The 27,290-nt window shown below is 37.8% G+C and overlaps 1 protein-coding gene across 1 annotated transcript; it reads right to left on the minus strand.

The window, feature by feature from the left end:
* Nucleotides 1-5,797: 5,797 nt before the first annotated feature.
* On the minus strand, nucleotides 5,798-26,653 carry lta4h (leukotriene A4 hydrolase). The gene is made up of 19 exons (XM_036577499.1): nucleotides 26,453-26,653; nucleotides 23,939-24,069; nucleotides 22,945-23,065; nucleotides 18,948-19,016; nucleotides 18,690-18,794; nucleotides 15,194-15,246; nucleotides 13,787-13,859; nucleotides 12,126-12,266; nucleotides 11,844-11,867; nucleotides 11,628-11,698; nucleotides 10,051-10,162; nucleotides 9,098-9,242; nucleotides 8,862-8,965; nucleotides 8,591-8,661; nucleotides 8,151-8,205; nucleotides 7,965-8,060; nucleotides 7,725-7,807; nucleotides 6,722-6,826; nucleotides 5,798-6,234 (listed from the first exon to the last, which is right to left on the minus strand). Exons 1-19 carry the CDS (start codon nucleotides 26,606-26,608, stop codon nucleotides 6,102-6,104), a joined length of 1,848 nt encoding a protein of 615 aa, XP_036433392.1. The 5' UTR covers nucleotides 26,609-26,653; the 3' UTR covers nucleotides 5,798-6,101.
* Nucleotides 26,654-27,290: the final 637 nt, after the last annotated feature.

The raw sequence follows: 27,290 nt of genomic DNA on the forward strand, positions 1-27,290 counted from the left end.
CTTCTATGGCCTTGCTCCCAAAAAGAACCCTTTTGGCAAGGGTGAAAACCAATAAAAGGGCCCATATAATAGAAAGCTAGATTTTCTTCATTTTTTGTAAATAAACAATTTGACGTAGTATGTAAACACGGGTAAAGTTTCAAAACCACTTATTCCCATTTATATATATATTTATATATATATATATATATAATAAACTGGAATGAATGGTTTTAAAACTTTACCCGTGTTTACATACTGAAAAGTAAGTTACAAAAACGGCCTGTTTTGAATTCATTGTTTCTGTGATGTCACATAAACCAACATATTTACATCAATCCATGTAGTGAGCTTACAGCAGCTTAGCTCCGTCCATTTACACTGAAGCTATAAGGAGTGCTTCTCCAGAGCGGTTTTTGATTGAGGTACCAAACAGCCAAGAAGAACAGGGATCATTAACATGTATCAGTCTTAAAAGAACAGTAACGAAAAAAAACAAGTTTACAGAATTAAGAGATTTTAACGTTTTTGATAAATAAGATAACATAAACATCACAAGTGGAACTCTGCAGAACAAAACAGTAGAATATGGGTCCTTTAAAAGTTTCTTCTAGAACAGTAAGTCCAAACCAAGAACCAGTCGTAGACAAGCAGGTTAGACCACCAGTGTTTGATGAGGTGGTGAACTTACCAAGAACAATACTGGTGCCCCAAAGATAATGAAATAGATGAGTTTAATGTCTGACAGTGGTTTAATTTTCAGAAGAAAGGTGGTCAAAGAGAAGCAAGCCGCCTCTCTAAAATCAGCAGCCTTTAAATGGCTCTTTAAACAGCACCCTCACCTCCAGGCCGGCGCTCTCTCTTTGTCCAAAAGTTTGAGATAGGACAAACTTCCCGTCACATCTTCAAAACCCTGATCGCTTCGCTTTATTCTGATCGATGTGCCCCATTCAGCGGCACGGTGTCAGGATAGTTGTGAGGGGAGGGGAGAACAAAAAAAAAAAAAGTCTCCCTCTTTGAGATGGCAATTGTATGTGGCTCTGTGTCTGCCTTACCTGTGTGTCTTTGATCATAGCAGAGCATGGGGTGGCGTTTGATTTCCAGGGATACTTTGACAGCTCACAGGCTGGCAAAAGCCTCTTGGATGACTGCGGGAAGATCAGAGGAGACAGGGTGGAAGGCAAAAGTCCAGCTGCGAGAAGATCAGAAGAGGCTCAACTTCAACCACAGCCATTGTGCGAGAACACAGTCGCTCAGATAACTTTTTTCTCTTGTGTAAAAAAAAAAAACTTCCCCTTCAGAATTTTGAACGGCTCAGTTTAAGGTCTGTGAGGTTTTGTCTAACTTTGACAAAAGAGGCATGTTTTCTCTTTTTTCTACAGACATCTCAGGAGGCTTTTGCTTCAACCCACAGTGCTGCAGTTCAAGCCTAACCCTGAGCATTCACTGTTGATCCGTGTCTTCTTCTTCCTATCTTCTGCCATGTACCACTGCGATTCATTCATGTGCTGTTGAAGTGTACAATGCTTCACAGAGGCAGGAACTGAAATATAAAAATGCTTTGGTGGATTAAAGCTCAGCGCAGCTTGACTTTTCCTTTAAGACATTGCTTGTTTGATTTTGTCACTCTGTTCCCAAAAAGATGCACATATACTCTTAGATCTAATCACACCATAAAGCTATGGAAGCTGCAGTTCAAAATCATACAGTCATAGCTCAAAAATAGTTAATTTCCCTGTATAGACAGATATTGTTAAGAATTTCTTTAATATAATAATATCCATGGTGAAAATTTGAATTATTTCATAATTTGTGCTCTTACTGATCTTTATGCAGCTATTAATATTTATTTTTTCATTTATCTTGGAATCTTTAACCACTAAGGCAAAGCAGAACACTCAATTTCAGCCACAAAGGGACTCAGTCTACAGTGAACAAATGTCTCCATCTAGTGGTAGTTTTCAGTGTTTGGAGGCAGATATAAGAAAATACATGAGTTCTCACTAACATCAAACTACTCAGATTTCACAGAGAAATCTATGTTGGTTAGGATTAGCTCTGAGTTTTCAAGCTTGAAAGATACAAATGTGCCAATACTATGGAGTCAAGATGGTGCCACTTAACAAATAACATTGCTTTGGTACACGCTACTGTAGTGCCATAGATCCTATAGTGTCATATGCCTTTTAGTGCCATAGACCCTGTAGTGTCATATGCCTTTTAGTGCCATAGACCCTGTAGTGTCATACAATTGATGTGAGTTATCATCATACAACTGAGTGTGATAGACTCTATAATGTCATATGACTATTAGCGCCATAGGTCCTATATTGTTAAACCACTGTTAATGCCATAGATCCTATGTTGTCACACGCCTGTTAGTCGCTATATTGTCATACACTTTTTATTGTTATTGGTCTATTAGTGCCACAGACACTTACACATATGTAAACTGACACATAGCATTGCTGTAGTATACTATAGCAGAGCACCATAGCCCTGTTATTGCCACAGACACTTTAATGCCACCATTTTCTTTTTGGTCCCATATAACCTTTTTGAACTGGAATTAAAAAAAATATTAAAAGATAGAGAAAAAATGAGACTCCAAACAACCCTGGAAGACCTGGTAGAACACCAAAACTGTCATTATCAGATAAACAGCATTTAAAGCTTTCGTCTTTAAATGCAAGGATGAAATCAAGCTCCATTCTCACTTTAGATCTGAAAAAGGAAGAAAAGACTATTAAGATGCCATTATTGAGAAAAGGAAACAGACAAAAAGGAAATTTGCAAATTAAGAAAAAATCTGCTGGTATTCTCAGAACAATGAACTGACCAAAACACAGTCCAGACCTCAACATTATTGAGTGTATTTGGGATTACTTGGATCATGAGCAGAAAAAGCAACCCACGGCAACTTTGGAGATGTGGAAAAATATCCCTGCAGATTTCTTTGAAAAACTGAAAGCAAGTCTCTCAAAAAGAATAAAGGCTCTGATGAAGGCAAAGGTGGAAACACTAAATGCTGAAAAATTTTAGATTGTCTTAGTGGTTCATGTGTAATTTTCTGTTAAAAAAAACAAATATATTTTCTATATAGAATATAGAATTGAATAACCTAATGTCCATTTTCACTGAAAATTGAATAAAGGGTGGTCTTTTGCACAGTACTATATGTGCATATTGGCATCAGCCCACAATTTCCATTTCAGTGCATTCCTAACTGGCACTATAGACCTCTTAAGTCCCATTAGACCCTTTAGCAGCAAAGGCCTGTTACTGCCATAGCCTTTTATTGTCATATGACTGATAGGCCCTTCATTGTCATAGGACATTTAGTGCCTTCAGCCCTTACACATATCCAAATGGGAGCAGAACTTCTGGTGCACTAGAGTAGGCGAGTTTGGTGATCTACCTGCTCAAACACACCTGATTACGCTCATCTGTTAATTGTCAGGTTTAGTGGGTGTGTTTGAGCAGGGAAACCTCCAAGCTGTGCTGGAAACCGGCCCTCCAGGACCAGAGTTGTGCACCCCTGATTTAAAGCCATGTCGTTTTTCGTGTCCCTCAGGACCAGAGATCTATTAGTGCCATAAGCTAGATATTGTCATAGGCCTGTTAGTGCTGTAGGCCCTTTATTATTATAGGACTGTTAGTGTCATAGGCCCTTTAGTGCCAAGGCCTTGCTGGCATTCATGATGTGCAATGATATTGAAATCAATGATAATGCATAAAATCCATGTCGGTGCATCTCTAGCTGGCACCACAGACCTGTTAGTGCCCGAGACTCTGTAGTGCCACAGTTTCTTAGTGCCAAAATGGCAAAGGAAGAAGAAAATTATCTAAACAAAAGGAGGATATTAAAGATATCAAAGGTCTTTCTCAGACATGTTCTGCAGTGGATAATATAATGTCTCCATCTAGAGGTTGCTTTAAAGAATTGCAGTCCATCCAGTTTTTGTTTTTAAGATCCAGTCATGAAACTGGTGTCCACTTACTTCTAGTTAAATGTAGACTTAATTTCACTTACTTGGAATAACATCCATGTTTCAGGTGGGCATCAAGTAAAAAAAAAAAATTAATTATGCTCAACCTATTCAGTGAACAATCGTGCTTTGTGCATGAGTAGGACAGTCATCCTGAAAGAGATCTCTTATCAGGACAGGAACGTTTGCGGATATGATTTTAAAACAAGTGACACTAAGGCCATGCCCAAAAACATACACCATCCTACATACTACAGTAAGAACCGCTAATAGTGGTGAACTGTTTAACCAAATTATTTTGAAATAGTATGTGGTTTTGGATACTGGTTGTTTTGAAGATCTGCTTTTCTTAACAGTTCCCCTCACTGTCTCCATTATTTTCACAGTTAACATAAACATTAGAATAGTCAGTTTTCTCATTTCCAACTTGAATACCATTCCATACAACTTCAGTGGGCCTGAAGCACCTTGTGCTAGGTTTAAAAGTGTGCATTTAGGACAGACTCATGCATAGCAAGCTTACATGTACCGTCCCCAGCAAAATTCTGTTATCCATCATACTCGTTTTATTAAATAAGCTAATGCTACAACCCCCTACACTCTGATATGACCATGCCTGTATCTCAAGGAATTTTGGTTAAGTTCACATCTATGCAGTCTTAGCACCTATGGCACAAGAGTGGCACTTACAATACCAAAATGAGAATTGGGACACACTATGGCCTCATAGTCTTCGTGGACAAACGAGGACCACAGGACTACAAGTGCGCCAAATGGTACAGGGCTAATGTTCACTATTTCTGACCCTACCAGAGAATTTCTGGTTAGGGAGAATTCCCACACTTCCAGGTCAACAAGACATTCAAGATTGCTTGTGAGAGTCCAAAATGTAAAAGGGGGCCTATGGAAAATTTGTAAATGCTTATTGATGAATGCACTCCTCAACACCAAATCAGATAAAATGCTTCAGAACTAAAGCTAAAGTGACTTTTTTTATGACAACCGACATAACCCAACATAAATGTTTAGAAATATTTATTCCAATAGGTGTAATTTGCTATGAAGATTACACTAGCCAGTTTTGATCAGTCAGCTAAAGTAGTCTTTATGACAGATGATGCCTATTGGAATAAGCATTTATAAATATTTATATAGGGTTATGTCAGATATCATGACAAGCATATGTAGGTGTCATGTAGGCTTATGAACATTACCATAGAGTAAAGTGTTACCAAACACACATACGAAAATATTACATATTTTGAATAATGTCATATTCATTCCCATTCTCTGAGGACCCCGTTGCATGCGCCCTCTAGTGTTTCACAGTCTAAATAATTTTTGGACAATGGGATGAAGAAGCAAGAGACTCCCAGAGCCACAGATCGGACACATGATTTTTTTTTGTTATATATTTTTGTCACAGAGTGTTAATGCTTGTAAATTCTGAAGTTTCAGTATGCAGGTTGAACCTGAGGAACTAAGAAGACTCTAAACTCAATATCTTTGATGAGATTATTATAGCAATTTTTTTTTGTGGTAGTATCAACAAAAATAAATACATAATATAATAATACATTGCCCTCAGACTACTCCATCTAGACAGCTCTTTATTAAGATTACAAAATGCATTTCTGCAAAAAGGGAACTTTTTTTTCATTACGTTCATTTAAACATTCAAGGCAGTACATTCTAGCTAGTGATCACTATTCCTGAGGTTGCAGTGGATATGCTGACAATACGAAATGAGACACATTTATGTTAACCAGCAATTTACCTTTCTACTCAAACTGCCCAGTCAAGTGCTTAGAATAAACACACTTGCGCTGTAGAAGTTAGATGAGGAGTTTATTGCTTAGCATGGGCACCTAACAAGAGAAGGGTGCTTTAAAGACAAGCTTGTGTCAACAGGTGATTGTGAAATTCAGAGGAGCTTTGCTTTGTCCTCTTGCCCTGAGATTAAGACTTCCATCACGACACAAAAGGCTGAACTGGCCAAGCAAACAGAGGCAAAGCCACACAGATCTGTCTACAGGGTACATAAAAAATTCAATTATGTATCTGCAGATCAGATCAAATTCACCAAGCACGCTGCTGGCTGAGCTGAAGAGCAAAGTGAGGCGGTCAGTGGAGCTAAAAGCCTGTGCTTTGGTCAACTTCCAGGGCCTTGGACACCAAGGTTGCGGTGACTGGGTGCATTGTGTCACGATGCTCCTTGAAAAGCTTAACAGCCTCGTCACGGAACTTATCAAAATTGTACACGTCCCTGAAAGTAAGAGCAGAAGAGGATCACTGGCAAGTAGTTTCAAGAGTTTAAAATCCACATTCCAGCTTCCTGCTTTGTGCAGCTGACACTGCCATCTCACACTCTCCTCAAATTCACTGTTAAACCTGCAAAAGGATCTGTATCCACATTTCACTTTCGCAAATGTTATAACTACATAACACTCAGTTTTACAGTAGATACTGAATAATGTATAGTAGATGATGAACAATAAGTCGTTAATGGTAAAAACTCAACAAATACCATACAGGCTAAAGGGTTAATCAGAAATGTCTGCAATCTGTGACTAGAGGGCATCAACCATGTACAGTTTGCACCTGTGCCTGTCTATGCTCCATCTGCTGCTAATCCAACAGTTCAACAAATATCTTGGAATACTGTAATTTTAGATATTCAAACAGCAAAAATAGTTAAAATGTCTATTCCTGCTTTGTAGATAAAAAAAAAATATTCAGTGGTCCATGGTTACCTGAAGAGCGGACGTGTGAACTTCAACCTGCCCTGTTCTGTGGCCATCTTCAGAGCCAAGGGAACAGCCTCCTCCCACTTGGCTTTAACACACAGACGCAGCCATCTACACGTCCACACAGACACAGACAAACAAACAAACAAACAAAAATGACTGGTAATGATTGTGCCATCAGTCCCACACTGTACTTGCCATCTGACCACTTCATTCAAGAACACCTATATAGTATCACTCATTGTCTGTTTTACTGGCTCAATTTACCATATAGGTGCACTTTATAGTTCTACAATTACAGACTGTAGTCCATATGTTCCAGTGCATACTTTGTTAGCCCCCTTTTACCCTGTTCTTCAATGGTCAGGGCTCACACAGGACCACCACGGAGCAGGTGGTGGATCATTCTCAATACTGCAGTGACACGGGCATGGTGGTGGTGTGTTGCGCTGGTATGAGTGGATACATACATATTATATATGTCTGTGTGTGTGTGTGTGCGTGCGTGTGTGTGTGTGTGTGTGTGTGTGTGTTTCTACAATCATAAACACGTTTACTGCCCAGTAGGGTTGGGCAGTAGTTACTTTAAAATGTATTCTGGTACAGATTAATTATTACATGTCAAAAAAATTTATATGTAACCTAATCCAAAGGATAACTTTATTAAAGTAACGTAATCTGATTCCTCTTCAAAACTTTCGGATGACTTGTCATTTTTAAGTCATTACATACTTTCAACAAGAAGCCATTAAACAAGGCAAACAGGAAAACTGCACTGTTTTATGAGATAAAGTGATATTATAAGCAGACATATAACTGCCACATCTATACCTGTGGGGTACCCAGAATTTTTAGCTTGAGCTAGCTAGAAAGCATTAGCTCAATTTAGTGTTTACCCTGCAAAAACACACCCACTAAACCTGGCAATAAGCAGAGGAATTGAACACAATTGCATACTGCATTAGATGAAATAATGCCACAAAACTGGCCCACTGTCTGCCATGTTTACCTGCAACGAATCTCAGAGTTTTTGATGCTGTTGAAGTTATACACCTCCTGCATTCTTTTCACATGAGACTGAGGGAGAGGGTCCTGAAGAAAGTGAGGGAGAGTGAGAATGAGGGGGAAAGTCAATCACCTTTATGAATGCTTAAGAGTATGTTTAATTAAAGCAATACACCTTAAAAGGCCATTTTACTGTTGTAATAAATGTTTAATGTAATACTTGTGTTAGTTCATGTATTGGTACCTCCAGCAGCAGCAGAGCCAGGAACTCAATGAGCTGGTGAGAAGAGAGCTGCTTTATATCAGCCTCACTGAAGCCTGCCAGATCTGCATCCTTAGCCTGCAAATGACACAGAATCAGAGTGAGCATTTTGCTTCTGTACTGAGAGGAACATGCATGTTTTATAGGTAAAAAGAAAGCACTCTTTACATTCTGCCATCTCTGGGCCAGAGAAATGCAGGCATCTGCCAGGGTGGTGTCATACCTGAGCAAAAGGAGCAGCAAGTCAGATATACAGGTACACAGAGGCTGACATTCACATTGACAGGCTCATAAATTCACATTCACATGGTTTTCATAAAATGTCAGAACCTGTAATTGTACAAAAGATGTTTGGGCACCGAACACTGTGTTTATTTGCACAGAAAAACACTAATATTACAAATACTGTTAGTTGTATTATAAATACAACTAACATTAAAACAATAAGTAGTGATTTTATGTCTGTCAATGTGTTCATTTAATCTTTTGCTCCTTGTGGCAGGCCAGTACTGTGTAGTTATTATCCAACACCTGAATCAGCTAATCAACTGGTGCACTAGTGATCAATTTGAAAAAACTGATGTGAAGGCCATCTCTCCAGTGCTTACTGTGGTTTTATTGGGGGCATTCCTGGAGTGTGCATCCATCCGTTCCAGTCCACTTTATTCAAGATGTCCACCTGAAAAGAGGATTAAAATAAACCTTCAAGCAATAAAATGCTTGTGTCATTTATGAAAAGGTTAGGTAATAAACTAACATCTACAAAAGATAAATTGAAAATACTGAGACAATATCACAAAAACGAATGTAAAATGTATATGTACTTATCTAATAACAGTTTGAGCATGCTTAAAATACTCACTTTATGTCACTTCTCACCTTGTCTTTGAAGTAGGTGAACAAGTAGTCCCTCCACTCTTCTGTGGTCACACTGCTGTAGGCAAACAGCTGGATATAGGACTTCACAAAGCCCATAAACACTTCTGCACAGGGCACATGACAGAAAACGATATTCTTGACACAGGTTTGTAAACTCATTACATTTTTATGTGTCGTGTTGAGTTATTTTAGATACTGTGATAATTATAACAGATCAGGTGTGTGTGTGTGTATACCTGGGCCTCCCAGCAGCTCTTCCAGGTGGTACAGAAGAGCGAATCCCTTCTCATACGGCACACAGGAGAAGCAATCATCAGGGTCAACATCTTTCAGGCTTGGCACCAGGTTAGTTAGGACATTATTTTCCCCAAACTGGTGCACCTACAAAACATCACCCAAAGGTGTCAGAGCGTGTTCATGTCATTGCACATTTTCAGTCAAGGGTGTTATCAATATTAACATCAAAATGTCCTCTGAATTCATCTGAAAAGATTCAGAAGGAACACAAAAGTATTTTTGGGGGGAATAAACTTTATTTATGAGAGTGCATTAGAAGTTATTTACAACTGTCATCATGTTTTTTTTACCAGTGTAATGCTCATTTAGCATCTGAGCCCTAAACATCGAGCCAGACTTTCTTTTTGACTCTGTGAATGTAATGTTAATACATAAAGCCGTATGACGTGACATCTCTGACTTTAAAATAATTATTTTAGGCTCACAGCAGCATGCACACAACATATTTTAGCATGTTTCTTTTCCTTTGACTTCTTTTTTTTAACCAAATATCTCTCAATCACCAGCCCACATGATTTAACCATATGAAGTGCTGATTAGCCAAACCACGTGTTGGCTGATAACTACGAATAATACTGGGCTTCAATGAGGAGAAGATTGTAAGTGGTTTAGTCGAAAAAACGTACATGAAATCACTACTTACTGTATTAATATAATTTGTATTTGTTCTAATATTAGTGTTTTTCTTTGCAAATAAACATTATTACACAGAAAATATCTTTTTAAGCCTAATTTTCTAAAGCGCCTAAAACTTTCACACAGTACTGTGTACGTTCTAACATGTTATTAGTGATTCATCACAAAGCAATAACCAGTTATGACATATAAATCATGTGGTGGAGTAATATCAACAGAAATATATTTGTGTGTATTTCGGGGGGGGTGTTCTTACAGCCTCCTGTAGTTCTTTCCATCCTCCTCTGGCTTTAAACTGCCTGAATTGCTCGCCCTCCAAAGCTCTGCCAATCATTCTCTCCAGGTACACAGTGTGTCCCTCATTCAACCTAGAGAGAGAGAGAAAAGAGGGGAGGAGTGCAGAGAGAGAGAGAGAGAGAGAGAGAGAGAGAGAGAGAGAGAGAGAGAGAGAGAGAGAGAGAGAGAGAGAGAGAGAGAGAGAGAGAGAGAGAGAGAGAGAGAGAGAGAGAGAGAGCTTTATGTTGACCACTATGTGTGGGTGTGAGTTAGATCATTAACTGGGTCTGAAATGTTGGTCAGAATCTGAAAAAAACCCAGAACTTTCTGTCCATCCCCAACCCGACCTGACACAGCATTACGTTATGAAATCCTGAACCCAAGCTCGACTAAGTTCTGTCCAAAGAAAAAATTATGTGATTTATTATTATTTCAACCTTAGAGTCCTTGGCCTCATTTTCTGCGAAGAACATATAAAATAATTCATTTTAAGTGACTTCACACTGTATAGCCCCTACACATTTATACTACACATGTGGTGTTGAGGTGAAACTTCAGGGAATAAAAGTGAGGAGGTGCTGTGTCCTTCACTCTGTTCTCCTACATGGCCTGCTGTTAGTGTGTGTGTCTGTGTGTATATGTGTTTGTATACGTGTGCCTGTGTGTGAGGGTGGACAACATGGACAGGCAGCTGACAGGCTATAGCTGCTAAAGGAGAACTCGACGCTGACCACTCGTAATATTTTAAACATCTGGTATTTTTACATAAATTGTTGTGGCTGTATTGATTTAAAAACCCAATAATGCAGTGGGTCCACCAGAGTAACAAAAACATGAATACCACACAAGGGTTAAATAAAACCTGTAAGGACAGCGCTGGTTACAATGTAGCAACAATAATAACTGTTACAAGATCACAGATAAATTAAACAATTAAAACAATATTAAATAATATGCAATAATAATCAACTGGCCAAAATTAAGTTTACAAAACTGGTTTTAAAAGACTGCTTTAAGGAGGAATAACGCAATCCAAAGTGAAGCTAAAGCAGGGGGAAATGCAGGGTAAAATCTGTTAATAGCAGTACAGTGGGCCGTGAGAATTCAAACACAAAAGCCAGACACATATTTGGAAAATGATGTCCAAACTGGACATGAAAAGTCTGGTCCCATGCAGAAAGATATTTCAAGCTCTAGTGTGAGTGTACTTTATTTTGACCACAGTGGTTTTAGTGGTGGTTTTCATTTCAACAACATGCACTGGCAGGATGATGAAATAAGTAACCAATACAAAGTTAAAGTTTAAAGCAGCCACTACAATAACAAACAAAAATTCCTCTCAAAATATGAGTGTGTGTTTAACAGTGCTGGACTAGTGCAGTCACAAAGAATTCCTCCAGTAAGGTGTGTCTACAAAGATATGAGTATCTGACAGCAAGACACCAAGGAGTTGAATGTGTAGTCAACTTCATATTTCAGTTTAAGGCTGAGCCTTACAATGACAATACGCTGATCAAGTCTCACATCTGTGCATGATATGAACACAAAAACACTGACCAGAAATGCTCCCAGGTTTTATTGGTCACCAGGTTTCCAGTCCAGCTGTGGGAAATCTCATGAGCAATAACCTACAGACAGACAGAAGAGCACTTATCACTGGAGCACACAAGAACGAGAACACATTGTTCACATGGGTGGATATTCGAGAATGGCTTCAACCAAACATTCTGCATGCATGCTCATTCACCTGTTAACATACAGAGAGTGACTTACGTTAGAGAGGGAGCGGTCTCCAGCCTGAGAACGATCACAAAAATACACACTCAATTAGAACAAACTTCAAAAAAAATAAAACTGACTAAAAGAAGTCATACAGTTTGAAAAGAAAGCATCTCAAAATACACAAACTCAGACACTGTGGCTTATTATTTAAAATCAATCAATCATTCTTGAAAGGTGGGAAGTGGGTTCCCATGTGTTTGTGTAAGTGTGAGAATATGCCTAGGGCTATAAAAGCAGATGTGTGGTAGAAATTGCTTTGGTGTGGGTTCTGACCAGTAGAGTAGGCGTGGCAAAGGTGAGGCAGGGGTTCTCCATGCCGCCGTAGGGGAAAGATGGAGGCAGCACAAGCAAGTCATACTGACCCCACACATATGGCCCTGACAGACTCTCAGCTGTCTTCAACATCGTCTCCGTCTAAAAGAGAAAGAGAAAGAGAGAGAAAGAAAGAGAAAGAGAGAGATGCCTGATGCCTAAGACAATGTTTTACAATAGTTCCGAAAAATACATTTATGGCAGAGCGGTACATGCAGAGCGTTACAAAGCAAAATGATCCTCAAAAATGTCATTTCTATTATTTACCATTATCAACATTACATAAACTCTGAAGACACATGTAGGTTCAGTCACAATCGGTGTAAAGAAATCTGACTTCCTAAGTTTCTCTTTATTGCACTGTTTTACATCAAACCACCCTGAATGACTGATTGCATCTCAATGAATGAATTACGACTGAATTTTGCAAAATCAGCAGAATTCCTCTTGAACAACTTGTTGTGGCTGACCGTGATAACAATAACCTATAAATGAGTTTCTCTTCATTTTAAAACAAGTTCACATTATTATCCATATGAAGTTCAGTGTGTGTAAGGTAAACATTTTACTTTACCATGACATGGAAATGTTAAACTCAAATTGGTACCACTTTAAAGTAATAAAATAATAAAGTATTTGTGAATGGTTTAAAATGAGTTTATTAATGGTTATTAATTCATTCCAATAAAATAAAATAAAAAGGGCAACAGTGACTCGTTTATCTAATAGTAAACCCACATTCATTTACAGAGCTAAAGCTCAGATGTTGCTGGTTACTGATCTTACCTTTGTCGACTTCGTCAGTCAGCATTATACCTGTCAGCTTCATCAGATATATCAGCTCACATTTGCCCTTTTTATTAATGTGTTATAACTGTTTACTAAAACCATTTATAAACCCTTTATAAAAAGGTACCAATTATTCTGAACTTGCACATTGTTACATGTAAATATTTAACATTATCAGATTTTTACAAAAATGATGAGTGTAATGTTATTAATCATACTCAAGTACATGTATCAGCAATAAAATACAGACAGAAATGGTCCGTTCTAATTATGGGTTGTAATTCATAGATAATTTTCACTTATCTGTGAGTAACATGTCTAGTCTGCTGTTATGAGGCCATACATCAGGGGTCATTAACTCCAGTCCTGAGGGCCTGGTGTCCTGTGCAGTTTGGTGATTGCCCTGCTCAAACACACCTACTAAGCCCAGCAATGAACTGAGGAGTTCAATTAGGTGTCTTTGAGCAGAGAAATCACAGAATTGTGCTGGACTCCTGCTTCCAGGACAATTCAAAGTAATTCAAAGTGGTTTGATGTGAAATGCAATGTTTTTAAGAAACCTACCAAATCAGAATTGTTCACAGTGGTGTTGATGGGAACCAGACATCTATTTGAGTTTATTGCCTCTAAAAAGTCACTCATAACAGTAAAATATGAAATGGTTCTGAATACACTGCCTGATGCCTAAGACAATGTTTTACAATAGTTCCGAAAAATACATTTATTAGGTGTCTTTGAGCAGAGAAATCACAGAATTGTGCTGGACGCCTGCCTCCAGGACTGGAACTGATGACCCTTGCCATACATAACATGGGAATAAGCGTCTCATTTACCTCAGAGAACTCAAAGGCAGCCTGGTCCACATACTCCTTCTCTGACCAGACTCTGGATCTAGGCCCAATCTCCCTGAACAACACATAGCACACAATTTCAGCAACAGAGAGAACATTCTACCTCTCCTGTATATAGTTATTTATTGTTATATTACCATTAGAATATTATTTGGGTGGGCAGGGTTGAATGTTTAGAAAAGTCTTGACTGTTAGGCAACTTGTTTCAGTTCATCATACACAGGCCAACAATTCAGTGAAACTCTGTTAAGTTTTAAGAGGGTTATGAAGTGAGATAGTTTTGCTCGTATTTTTGAATACATGCATTTATTTTGTGCTACTATAAAACACAAGTGCCTTAACCTGAGTGCCTTGCCAAAGATGTGTTAAGAATGCGACTGAGTAGACAGAGACAGTGTTACTAAAACAAGGCTTGAATTAGAACCAACAACAATGAAAAGATATTTATCTGTTTACAGTGTTACCTCAGCAAACTAACACATTGGCACATCAACCGAGCAGAAAAAAACACTTATGTAGCAGAAGCCCGCAAGACACTACCACTTCCTGCTGCACTGATTAGCTCTTGTGCTACTGTTAGTTCATTAGTTCATTGGAGAGCAGCCTCTTTTACTCTGCCTTAACCTAAAGTGACCAAAAGATTGTCCTTGAGTATTTTTGAATAAAAACCATGTTTTCAAATGCACACATCTGTTCTTGCTTCTTGCTACCAGCATTGCCTGAAAAGTTTTTTTGAGGGGGGGGGTGTACAATCTTGTAATAATAAGTTGCAAAAATAAATTTAAGCTTAGTTGGATTTTCTGGATCACGTTTTGCCAGGCTACATCTTATGTGTACTTCTGCTGCACACCTAACCTGCTCCACAGCAGGATAAGTTCAGGATTTCAGATCATAAACAGCTTTTGGACCAGTCAGGTCCAAAATCATACATAGATATTAAGAATGAAAAGCAATTATTATTCCAATAAGCACTATAGCTTTTGCAGTTGGGACACAATTGCTTTTTTACCATTATAAATGCTTTACCCATCCATCCATCATCTAAACCGCTTATCCTTCTGGGTCGCGGTGTATAAATGCTTTACTTTTACATATTTATTTAGACTTCTTTTTCTCTTCATGACTGGCTTTGTCATAAACGCCATGGTTTCACGTGTATGTGCACAAGAACTAATCAGAGCTTCTAAACCTGGCTTAACAGAAAAAGCTGGCTTAACAGAGAAAGTTGTTAACAGTCTTCATGGTTCCATCTGTTGGGTTTCTTCAAGCTGAAACTTGATCAGGAACTGTCTATGCTGAACTTGCTTTGTGAGACTGCCCCCAGTTGTTCAGGTACATATTAGACCAAGCCAACACTGAAAGCTGAATAAAGGGGGTTAGAAAAACTACCTGCTCTCCAGAGCTCCCACCACAAGTGCAATCAGATACGAAGGCATGGGCACCTGTGAAAAACAGACACACACACACACAAACCACTAATGACTTCATCAGAACTTTTTTGAATAATGATGTGAAAATGTACATTTCAATGCATCAAAATTCGTAGAGACAACTTTCCCATCATCCCCTGCTAAACCACAAAGGCACAAAAAACAAACTCTAGCAAAGTCTTGTCTGATAAGCTCATCTACTAAAACTGAGCAGCTGAAAACCTCAGATAAACTAAGTGGATGATTCTAAGCAATCTGATCAGACTCTGAGGAGGGCTTATCTGATAGAGACGCAACAGAGAAACAGGGAAAAAAAACGACAAAAAAATAATTAAAAGTTCATAATTATTTATATATTTATATATATATATATATATATATATATATATATATATATATATATATATATACTATACACATATATATACACACACACACACACACACACATACATACATACATACATACATATAACAACCCCTTTGCCAAAAAAGTTGGGACGCTATGCAAAATGTAAATAAAAACAAAATGAAATGATGTGCAAATCATTTAAACCCTATATTTGATTGAAAATAGTACAGAGACAACAAATGAAATGTAGAAACTGAGAAATCATTTTGAATTTGATGCCAACAACACGTTCCAAAAATGTTGGAAATGTTTACCACTGTCTTTCACTCTGTAAGCATTTGGGAACTGAGGAGACCAACTGCAGTAGTTTTGAAAGTGAAGTGTTTTCCCATTTTTGTCTGATGTAGGATTTCAGCTGCTCAACAGTTCGGGGGCTCATTTATCATATTTTTCATTTCACAATGTGCCAAATGTTTTCAGTCTGAGACAGGTCTGGCCTGCAGGCAGGCCAATTTAGCACCCAGACTCTTTTAATACGTAGCAATGCTGTTGTAATACATGCAGAATGTGGTTTGGCACTGTCTTGCTGAAATAAGCAAGGCCTTCCCTGAAAAAGACGTTGTCTGGATGGCAGCATGTGTTGCCAAAACATGTATATATCATTCAGCATTAATGGTGCCTTCACAGATGTGCACGTCACGAATACCATGAGCACTAATGCAGCCCTATACCATCATGAATACTAGCTTTTGAACTGTGCACTGATAACAAGCTGAGTGGTCTTTAGCCCAGAGGACACAGCATCCATGATTTCCAAAAAGAATTTCAAATGTTGATTTGTCGGATCACAGGACACTTTTCCACTTCCCCTCAGTCCACTTTAAATAAGCTCGGGCCCAGAGCCCGGGCATTTGTGGATGCAGCGACGAACTGTTCTCATAGACAGTGTTTTTCAGAAGTGTTCCTGAGCCCATGCAGTGATTTCAACTACAGAATCATGTCTGTTTTTAATGCAGTGCCACCTGAGGGCCCAAAAATCATGGCCAGCAAATACTGGCTTTCAGCCTTGTCTCTTGCATACAGAGATTTCTCCATATTCTCTGAATCTTTTAAATGTTATTATGCACTGTAGATGATGAAAAGCAAAAGTTTTTTGCTATTTTACATTGAGAAAATGTTATTCTTGAATTTTTGCACTATTTGCTCATGCTTGTCTGAGTGAAAAACACCCTCTACAGAGAAATCTTCCCATATTATTCCCATTTCAACAGTTATTTCACACACTATTTGTCAAAAGTATTCAGACATCACTTCTAATTAGTAATTCAGCGATTTTAAGGTGCACACTCAAGTTTAAGTTTTTTTGTAATTTGACTGGGGTGTTCAAAGTTTTGCATAAAAATGATATATTAGGGAACTGCTATTTAATTGTCTGCAACAGTGCAATCATTTTAAAGTGTAATTTTTAATTTTTGTGCCAATTGTGTTATTTATTCATGTTTTAGATTCCTGTGTCTTTCCAGTGTCTTCCTGGTAGAGCCCTTATGTCTATATGTCTATACTGACCCCACACACAGTGGACAAAGTACCTCCAAGGATCAGAGATGGGGAATTGCAGAAATCAGTTAGGTCTTGGGGTCAGAACATCTCCCAAACTACAATCGAACACCACCTTTATAACCACAAGTAGTTTGGGGGGGTTGCCAGAAGAAAGGATCTGCTGTTAAGGACCACCAAACTCAAGCCCCTACAGCTTGACAGACATTACTGGAACTTTTACTGGGACCATGTTCTATAGTCAAATGAGACCAAAACAGAAGTTTTTGGCATCAAACATCAGAGGTGAGTTTGGCATGGACACAAAGATAGTCATGCAGAAAAGTCCTTCATCCCCACTGTGAAGTGTGATGTTGTGGGGCTGTTTTTCTTGCAAAGGTCCTGGATAATTTATTCAGATGCATTGTATCACAGACTCCATCAAGTACCAGCAGAAATAAAATTAACACCTCACTGTCTCAGCCAGGAAGTTAAACTTGGCCATAGTCTGGATCTTCCAGCAGGACTATGATCCAAAGCCCGCCTCAAAATCAACACAAAAATGACCACAGAATTAAGGTTTTGCCATGACCACCTTAGTCCCCTGACCTAACCACCATAGAAAACCTAGGGGTGAACTGGAAAGGAAAGTTCACAAGCATGGACCTCAGAATCTGAAGGTTCTGGAGAGATTCTGTATGAAGGAACAGTCTCAGATCCTTTGCTGTGTGTTCTCCAGTCTCATTAAGGGTTACAGAAGAAGACAAAGCTGTTCTTTGCAAAGGGAGGCTGCACAAAGGATTAAATGAAGGGGTGCCAATAATTGTGGCACACAAAGAATTGAGAAAAATATTTATTTCCTGATAAGTTTTTTTTTCAATCACTATACTTTAAATAATGTTAGATTTTTGTTAATATTTTGAATGAAAGATCAAAATTATCAGCAAGAAAGAATGTGTTTTACAGCATGTTTTGCTTATGTTTACCAGTGGTGCCAATATTTGTGGAGGGCACTAAATATGAATAACTACAATCATACTAAGCCTCAAGGATGTGGGAAGGTGTTTTATGTTGAGAGTGCTAAAATCTTTTAAGCAGTGTGAAATGACAGATGACGACATTCAATATGATTTGTCATTTTTCATTTGACTTGTTTTGTTTTGTTTTTTTTGGCTAGTTTACATGAAACTAACCATATCACACTACATGCTATGTTGAGGCTAAAGAGTACAATACATACATATAAGTGACACATCGACCTAATGATGCCTGTCAGCACCCCGCTCTCTAGTTCTGGACAAACTTTATGCAAATGAGTGCAGCAACAAATCAAAGCACATTTATGCAAAGCGGCGGCAAATCAGATTGTTGAGATGTGGTGCTGTAAACAATTGCACTGGTGAGATTTAACACAAACGCACACAGAGTGGGAGAATAACGGTTGCACACATGGCTCTATACTACACTCAAATTATTATTCAGAATGTTCGGAATGTTTTATTAATATCATTAGAGAGAGAGAGAGAGAGAGAGAGAGAGAGAGAGAGAGAGAGAGAGAGAGATCTAACCGGCTGTCTGAAGCGGTAGATGACTCTGCTGCTGTCAGTGGGGTCCGGTTCCTGTCCATCACGCACTGCACTCATAAGAGCAATCAGCTCTTTCGGCACAGACACCTAACACACACAGAAGAACAGGCTCATTTACATAAAACTTACTGAACTATTAACAAGGTGGGTCTCAATCTAACATCTAAACAACTATCTGCTCAGTGTTTGCCAGAAGCACGATGGGAGCTTGTTAGCTGAAGATGAGTGCAAGTTTGGTACCTGGGCATAGTAGGTGTGTTTCACTGATGGTGTGTCCTGGCAGGGCAGCATTGTTCTGCAATGAGTGGCCTGTTTAAAAGAGAAAATTGCAGTATAAACAATGCTTTCTGCATTCTGCATTCTGACTGACCCTGTTAAACTATAAAAAATACTACTGCTGCAATTATTTTGCTACATGCGTGTTGCAAAATAACTTTGTTGTAACAAGATAGTGTGTTGTTACAAAATAACTCCCCTTTGCTGGATAATGCAGTATATCCGGAAACCTGAATAATAAATTAAATGCTATAACAGGAGCACTATAACTGTTTTCCCTGTGGCAAACAAAGAAATAAAGTAAGCAGGGATATAAGTGATACATTTGGGTTCAGCTTGCTATGATTACCTGATAGGTCTAACATCAGAGTGCAATATCAGTGTCCTAAGATCAGAATTCAAGAGTCAGCGAAACACCCACACACACGACTGTGCTCACATTATATGACCACTGAAAGTGATAATAAAACAGATGAAACTGATAATGCAATAGAGATAAAGGTGTTTTTCAGAAGCATGCCGTGGAAGGGCTAAACCTTTACTGCAGAATGCATGAAACTGCAGCTTTTGCAGTCGCAGCAGGAAAAAGAGGACCACAAAAGCATTTTGACAGAAGCTCTCTTGCTACAGCATGACAGTTTCTGTTGAGCTGTGGTTGAGGATGTTTCACAAAACATTACAAAGCAAATCTTTGTGATTCTAAAATTGGATTGCTACAGTTGAAGCTGTTAAACAAATACCTGATACAGACCCACATCAGCACACATTAGCTGAATTCTGCATGTAAAGCACCATGCTATTAAAACTCATTGTGCTTTTCATGAAATAATTTTTGACCTTTACATTACTTGACACAGCCACAGTTAATGAATCACTTGGCCTGGTAGAAGAACTGTTGTGATTATCATTAATGAATAACTTAATTATTATCGAGCATTGATGTATTCGATCATAATGTAGCCACTTTACGTGCAAAAGTTTGGGTATCCCTGGTCAAAATATAGGTTTTGTTGGTTTTCTAAGTGAACATCACACATCGTCTACAGACAACACATTTGTGCAGATTTTAATGAACAATTACTGTTTATTTGTTGAATTTAACATATTTGAGTAAAAAACAAAGCATGGAACTGGACTGTGCAAAAGGCACATTTTATATGCTATGTTTTTTTGTTAAACTCAGCAAATGAATAGAAATTGTGCACTAAAATTTGCAGAAAAATCCCAAAGTTTGTTCCATGTAGAGCAGGGGTGTCAAACTCAACCATATTAAAAAAATGGCAGCAAATCTATTTCTAGCTGTGTTTTTATTTCATTTTTACTGTACATTTTGCCATGACCTGAACAGACCATTGTTTATTCAAAATATGCCAAAACAGCATATGGGTCAATGACGTGACACCTAAATTTTCTGTCCAACAACAAGGTTTAACTGCATAAAAAGGCACTATGTAGTACTTCTCCCACATATCCACTCACTTTAACTTTTCAAAAAATATTAGTTAATTGTAATTTTCCTGTTACTTAAAGGGTCAAAATATCATGTGGTGCGACCGTCTGGCCATGACTGCTGTTTTGAAAACTTCTTTGAAATTACTCTAAATCTATTCATTTTTATTTTTTATCCCATTTGGCATGATTTCCAAAATGTTTTGTCATCCTGTTCAAAACTGCAAAGCATTTCTAAGTTTATTTCCATCATAATATACAAACAAACTTTGTCCATTTTATGAAATATCATGTGGTGTAACCATCAAGAAACAAACACTTTGGGACGTTTATGTTAAAACCATCTCAAAACCAGGAGATTGCATCATATAGCAGTTTGCCAAGGACCCACGGAAGCAGCAAGCAGATTTATAAGTCTCTCTGAAATTTGGGAAAAAATAACCTTTTTAACGGCTGGCATGTTCATTGCCACTTTTGTACATCATGTGGTATGACCTCAAAAAAATAAATGGATATTAAATAATTTCTACAAACACAAATTTGACATGAATGTTTTTGGAATCTATTTTAATGCAATTTTAGTAATTTAGTAATTTTTTCTAATATTTTGAAAACAACAGTTTGTTTCATCTTTGTACAATATAATGAGAAAAGTGCAGAAAATAAAGCACATATAATTTCACTTTTATTTATTTATATATCTATAACTGTTTTTATTTATTTTACCAGGTACCATTGTAAATATCTCTCATCATAGGCTGTGTTAATTCTGACTCTGTAGCAAGAGTAGAGTACCCTGCTAGGAGAAGAGAAATGAATGTCATTTTTTTTTATTTTTAAAAATAAAAATTGCTCGTATTTTTCATTATCTGGAGGAAATGCATTTTTTGTTAATATTGCATCTGCTATCATCTACCATTAGTCCAAAATGAAAAACTATACAATGCAGATTTAGGGCATGATGCTGTATTACATTACTGTTTTAGCTACACTGTAAAAAGTTTCTTCAGTTCTACCTAAAAAAAAATACTTTGTGGTAACAATTGAATTAGCTGTACTCAACTTTACAATTTACTTTGATTTAAAAAAAACATTCATTCCAAGTAATTGTTAGTAAAAAAATTGTTAATTTACTTGTTACCACATTAAGTCATTTTTTTACTGTGAATCTTTTTACTGTGTACCACAGAAAAAAATGGCAAGGAAAGCTTCCATAGGTAAAATTAGTATAATAGCAATAGAATTTGTGCCGTTTTGTCGCCCACTTTTACAAATGCGGGATTTTTGGTTCTGATCAAAATGATTTGAAAATCAAAATGAATTTATTCCATTGTTAAGTCAAATGAAATGTTCTAAACAAAACCGTGAATGTGCTGCACTTATAATAATTTGTGATAAGATTTTTAGTAAAAAAAGTTTGACACATTTGACAAATCTTGATTATGATAAATTAAATTATGATAAAACTGGTTCATATCTATTTTTTGTATGGAATTTATTGATTTTATTTTACCATTTATTGATCTTTTAAAATGGATTTTTAAAGATATTCATGTCATTTGGAGCAACTGCTCATCATGTGGTGCGACACATAACAGCAATAACTGTACTAAATTTAAAATAAAATATCTAATTTTTGTGGTCGAAATGTTAATCGCTGATGCAGTATGTTTGAGTTAATGGTGTTTTAAAAAATGTTTAAGTTTTATGCGATTTGCAGGAAAAAATAAGTCTGTTACTTCATTTAAGAAGGCGACTGAAACAGTACAGAACAAAAATATGAGATCATTATTTATAAAACTCAAAAGTAATGCAAACCCTTTGTTTCTAAACACTTTACATTACTGAGAACTTGTAAAAAAAGTTACGTGTGTCCAGGAAATGAACTAATTTTGAGATAAATCATGGTCGCACCATATGACTTTTTAAGGCCACAGCCATTTCATCTAGATGAAAAAATGCCAAAATAATTTTTTTTTGAACAATTTTTGAACAATTGCAATTGATATACTTATTTTCAGTATTTTAAAATTGGCCTATTGAAAATCCTTATACGTCAATGACCCATATATATACACATATATTCAAAATGATTCAAAAATAATTCTAAATAAAAATAAACTGTTTTTGGTATTTTTTTTAAACTTCCTGTTTGCTTGAACTAGACACCAGGCATCTTTTCTTTCTGTGTACCCGCTGGCCCACTGATTGTTGTTGGGGGCAGAAGGCACACTACGTTGCAGTGCATGATGGGGACTGCAGCGCATCTCAGTGAAACGAGCTAATAAGAATAGAAAATTAAAATAATTTCACAGGCCGAATACGACTGTGTAACGGGCCTGACTTGGCCTTGTGTTTGACACATGGGCTGTTAAGGATATGTTCATTTATTTTCAATTAGAAAATCAATAAAACATGTAATTTCACTGGGGGTATTCAAACTATTCCATTCAGCTGTATAAAAGCAATAAGCTACCACACATTCCATACTATACCCAGAGGTTTTACTCACCTGGCACTGGCTGAAAAGATAGGGGTGTTTTTTCCCAGCAGTCTGTGCAGGAGACAGCCATTGCAGGGCTGAGGCGCTTGGAGAGGTTTCATACTCGATCTCCACAATCACATGCTGACCACTGAACACACAAAACCCACAAATCTGATGCTGATTATGCTCTTCAGATTGCAACTTTAGCACATTTTGTACATTAAGGAAATTACACCATTATTATGTCATGTCAGTACCTCTGGACAAGAGGAAGTATATCGCTGCTGTTGGAGTAAAATCTCCAAAATGGTAACTTTACAGGAGAAGGAAAAAACATACTTTACTTTTCATGTAAGTCAATGGAACCAGACTTTTTTCCAAGTCATTTTGGGCTGTTTCTTTTGGTCCATTCTTCATGAAATTTACAGACAATGTAAAGGGCTACAGGCATTTTCGATGTCAAAAACTGAAAATCGACAAAATGGAAATACTAGGTTTTGTTCCAACATCAGCAATATCCTCTCCTTATTTCCACACATACATATTACACTTACAAAACTGAGTAAAAACACAGCATTTGGAACCAACAGATGTGTCAGGATCACTATACTTTACACTTACTGGTCACTTTATTAGATATATCTACATTGTTGGTAATTGAGTCTAATATTTTCCACCCAGCAGTGACACTGAGGGGTGTGAAAACACAAACCAGCACAGCACACAGTACCACATCAGTACCACTGCTGTGCTGAGAATGGTCCACCACCTGAAAAATCTCTGGCAGTCCTATAGAGGTCCCTTTCCCTGGACAGACAGAATAGGTACTGGCTGATAATGGTAGGTGTACCTGATAAAAAGGAATGTTGACCTAATAAAGTGTCAGTATATGTGAGTGCCAGTGTGTTTGTGTGCATTTTTTTCTTTAAAGATTTTTAAAAATTACGAACAAATCACAGGCTTTATCACACAAAGTACAGCCAACTCCAAAAGGTTTATTACATGATCAGTGTAGTAATACCGTGAGAGCTCAAAGGGCAAGGTGATCTCCAGAGGGCTGCCTTTATAACCTTGCTGGGCTCCCAGTTCAAACTTAGCAGCCTGACCGTTGGCTGACACCTTGAAGATCTTCAAGTCCTTTGTATCAAGAGTCTAGAGACAAGAAGCAAGAGTGTGAGTTATATGGTGACACAGAAGCAGCATGTAATACCAGATATCTGGAGGTGATGTAACTCTACCTTAGCAACTTTGGACTTTCACAAAGTACAAAACACTTTTAGAAGGCAGTATATTTACTTAAGAACATTCTGAATTAAATCAAACTATGTTTACTATTCAGTCAAACTTCAGCTGGTGAACACTACTCTTACTGGATGAACATCAGCACACATCTGCAGTATTTAAGAATCACCCCATGGTCCCTTTTCCCCTCTCTGGCACTGGTTGTAGTGCATTACTTACGGCTGAAGTGCACCACAGTCACTTCAGATTAAGATAAAGGCAAAGTGAAGTAACTCCAGGTAAAAGGTAGAGCAGGTATCAGAGGCCAATGCCTGAAGCCAAAGTTCATGAAAGAACAAGTGCAGCAAATAACACATGCTATTATACGAAGGCCAGTCCTATTTCACTAATACAAAGCAATTAATGACACAGCATGGCAGCTGAAACACATCACTGGAGCTGAATATATAACATGTTATATTCTAACAAAATAAAAGTTCAGATGAAAATAATACAAGTCTACATTACATGTTCATCCGCTTGGCAGTGATGCTGTAAACAACATGCTTTTTCATGATATAACATTATTGTAGTTTGCAAAGCACCATTTTGACATTTGACAATATTCAAAATGATACTACTATATAATATTATATACTCCTTCTCTGTGCACATTTTGCAAGTAACCCTGCACAAGTGTGTCTGCTAAACGAATAAAAGCAAATCTATGATTTCTCTAATTAGTTGGCCATGTGATCGATACAGTGGCATTACTGCTGGCAGTGCAGGTGGCGCAGTCACACTGGGGCCCCTAGTGTAAGAGGTACTACGGCAACGAGCTACCTAATCTCTTTACTGGACCCCTTATATTGCTACTTGCATGACTCATGGGTAGCTCCAGTATCCTAAGCATATGTTTCAACGTGCCTATATTAGAGCAACATCAAGCAAATTACTTATCTTTTTTTTTATTAAGCACTGTAATATAACAGATAACACAATGTCACAAACAGAACAAAGAATGAGTGCTTGAGGTTAATAATAATGAGAAGAAGAAGAAGAGGAAGAAGAGGAAGAAGAAGACACATTACAACAGTTACATCCAGCTTTAACATCTACAGCATTGCTTAAAAAGAGATAAACGTCCAGTAACACTTTATCTGGAGTGGTCCTTTGTAGATGTAAATAATAATAATAATTAACTCTTAACAGATTATCAGTAACACGTCAACACCATATCAGTGAAGTGGCAGTAGTGAAGCATCTCAATACACTTAAGTAAATATCTTGAAGATGTTCTGTTGATACATTACTTACATTAAGTAGATGTAGTGTTAATATGTTACTTCCATTACGCAAAACCTAACCTCACCCACCTTACCCAAACCTAACCCTAAACCTCATATGTTTTTTGACATGGTACTAAGAGTCTGTTGAGTGTCTGTTTCATCTAAAAGAACCACTCAAAATAAAGTGCCACCAAATGTGTTCCAAAGAGTACAAATAGGATATTAGATATGAGATAAAACACAGTAAAGTCTGGTCTTGAATTGGCAAATTTGCTAGAATAAAACATTTACTAAGCTCTGCATGAATGAAAACCCTCATATGGTCCACCTGACCACACAGTAAGAGGAAAGGGCATTGTCTTTTCCTATGGAGCCCTGCCGATGACATCCCATATAAATAAAAATAATGTGTGGCCATGCTTTATTAACGCTTTAGGATCTCGTTCCCACACCTTACTAAGTTGTGGCCACACATTAGGATCTCGTTCCAACACCTTACTAAGTTGTGGCCACGCATTATTTCTATTCATACAGAATGTCACCAGCGGGGCTCCATACTTTTCAGCCAAGTGCTTTGAAAACTGCTTTCCTTGCAGAATCACTGCATCATTCACAATCGATGTATCGTTACTTCCCAATCAGAGCAGTACTAAGTACAGGTCTAACGCCACTATAAGCACATTTAAAAATGAAACGTAGTGCATTTAATACGAGTTAATCATAGTAATGTTACCAGCATAAAGGACTCGGACAACAACAATAACTCCAGAGCTATCAGCGCTCACTGTGTCTGTGTCCTGCCTGTTTCTGTCATGTAAGCTTCTCTCATGGCTATCAGTCTGATCCTCACAGTTCACGTTTGCACGCCACAGACTGCATTGCATCAGCCAGTTAGCCGGATAAATACAGTACAATGATGGCTAAACAGATATAACAACCCAGCTGGGCGGTTTGACAGGCTCAGCTCTCGAGCCCTGACTGCCGGCTAGAGCTAACGCAGAACTGAAAAATCAAAATCACGTTACCAGAACAGAGAATTTGTCTTCCAGCACTTCGACTGTCAGAGCGACTTTTCCTCTGAGAGCTCGACTGTCGAAGCCCACATGCAGGGTTAGGTTCAGGTGCCGAGTGAGGCACTTGGAGAAAGAAGAGAAGGAGCAGGGGTCCGTCACTGGAGCCATGGTCGAAAAGGAACGCACGGCTGGCTCGGATGCTGCATTTTAACCCAGTCATTAGTCCATGTGACAGAAGCCGAGTACGAGGAATCATGGGAACTGTAGTCCTTCTTTTTCTCCTTCGCCTCCTGAGCGCTGACTCTGTCTGTGCTGCCACCTGGTGTTAAAACCTTGATCACTACAGCTGAACAGCTCGGTGAGGTGATGAAGTGCTTTTGCACAGCACTTTCGAAAACATAATTCTCTGAAATTTGGATTGAATTCTGAAAGTTAGCTATTTTTTACAGCAACATAACATTAAATAACACAATGAATACATTTCGCATAATGAAAAGATCATAATAAAGATTGAGAGCATTGTGTACAAAGCTATTTTATTCACTTTAAAGAGCCCATATCCTATTTTTTTTTTCAAATATTTTATTTATTTATTCTCTTCTTCAAGTCTACTTATAATGCTTGTGTGGTTTTATGCAGGTAAATTTTATGTACCATTTTCCAACTTTTTTTATCCTTTAGAATTAAACACTTTTGCTACTCTACCTTTAAGATTGAAATTTGTAAATAACCTCTGCTCTGATTGGCTGAACTGCATTGTGCCTCATTCAAAGTTCCGGCTAAAACATTGCTTATAACTTCAACGTGAGTGGGCGGGGCCTAAAATGCTGTAAGCTGCATAGACGCATAT

This window comes from Colossoma macropomum, unplaced genomic scaffold, assembly GCF_904425465.1.
Source record: "Colossoma macropomum unplaced genomic scaffold, Colossoma_macropomum, whole genome shotgun sequence".
Lineage (NCBI taxonomy): Eukaryota > Metazoa > Chordata > Actinopteri > Characiformes > Serrasalmidae > Colossoma > Colossoma macropomum.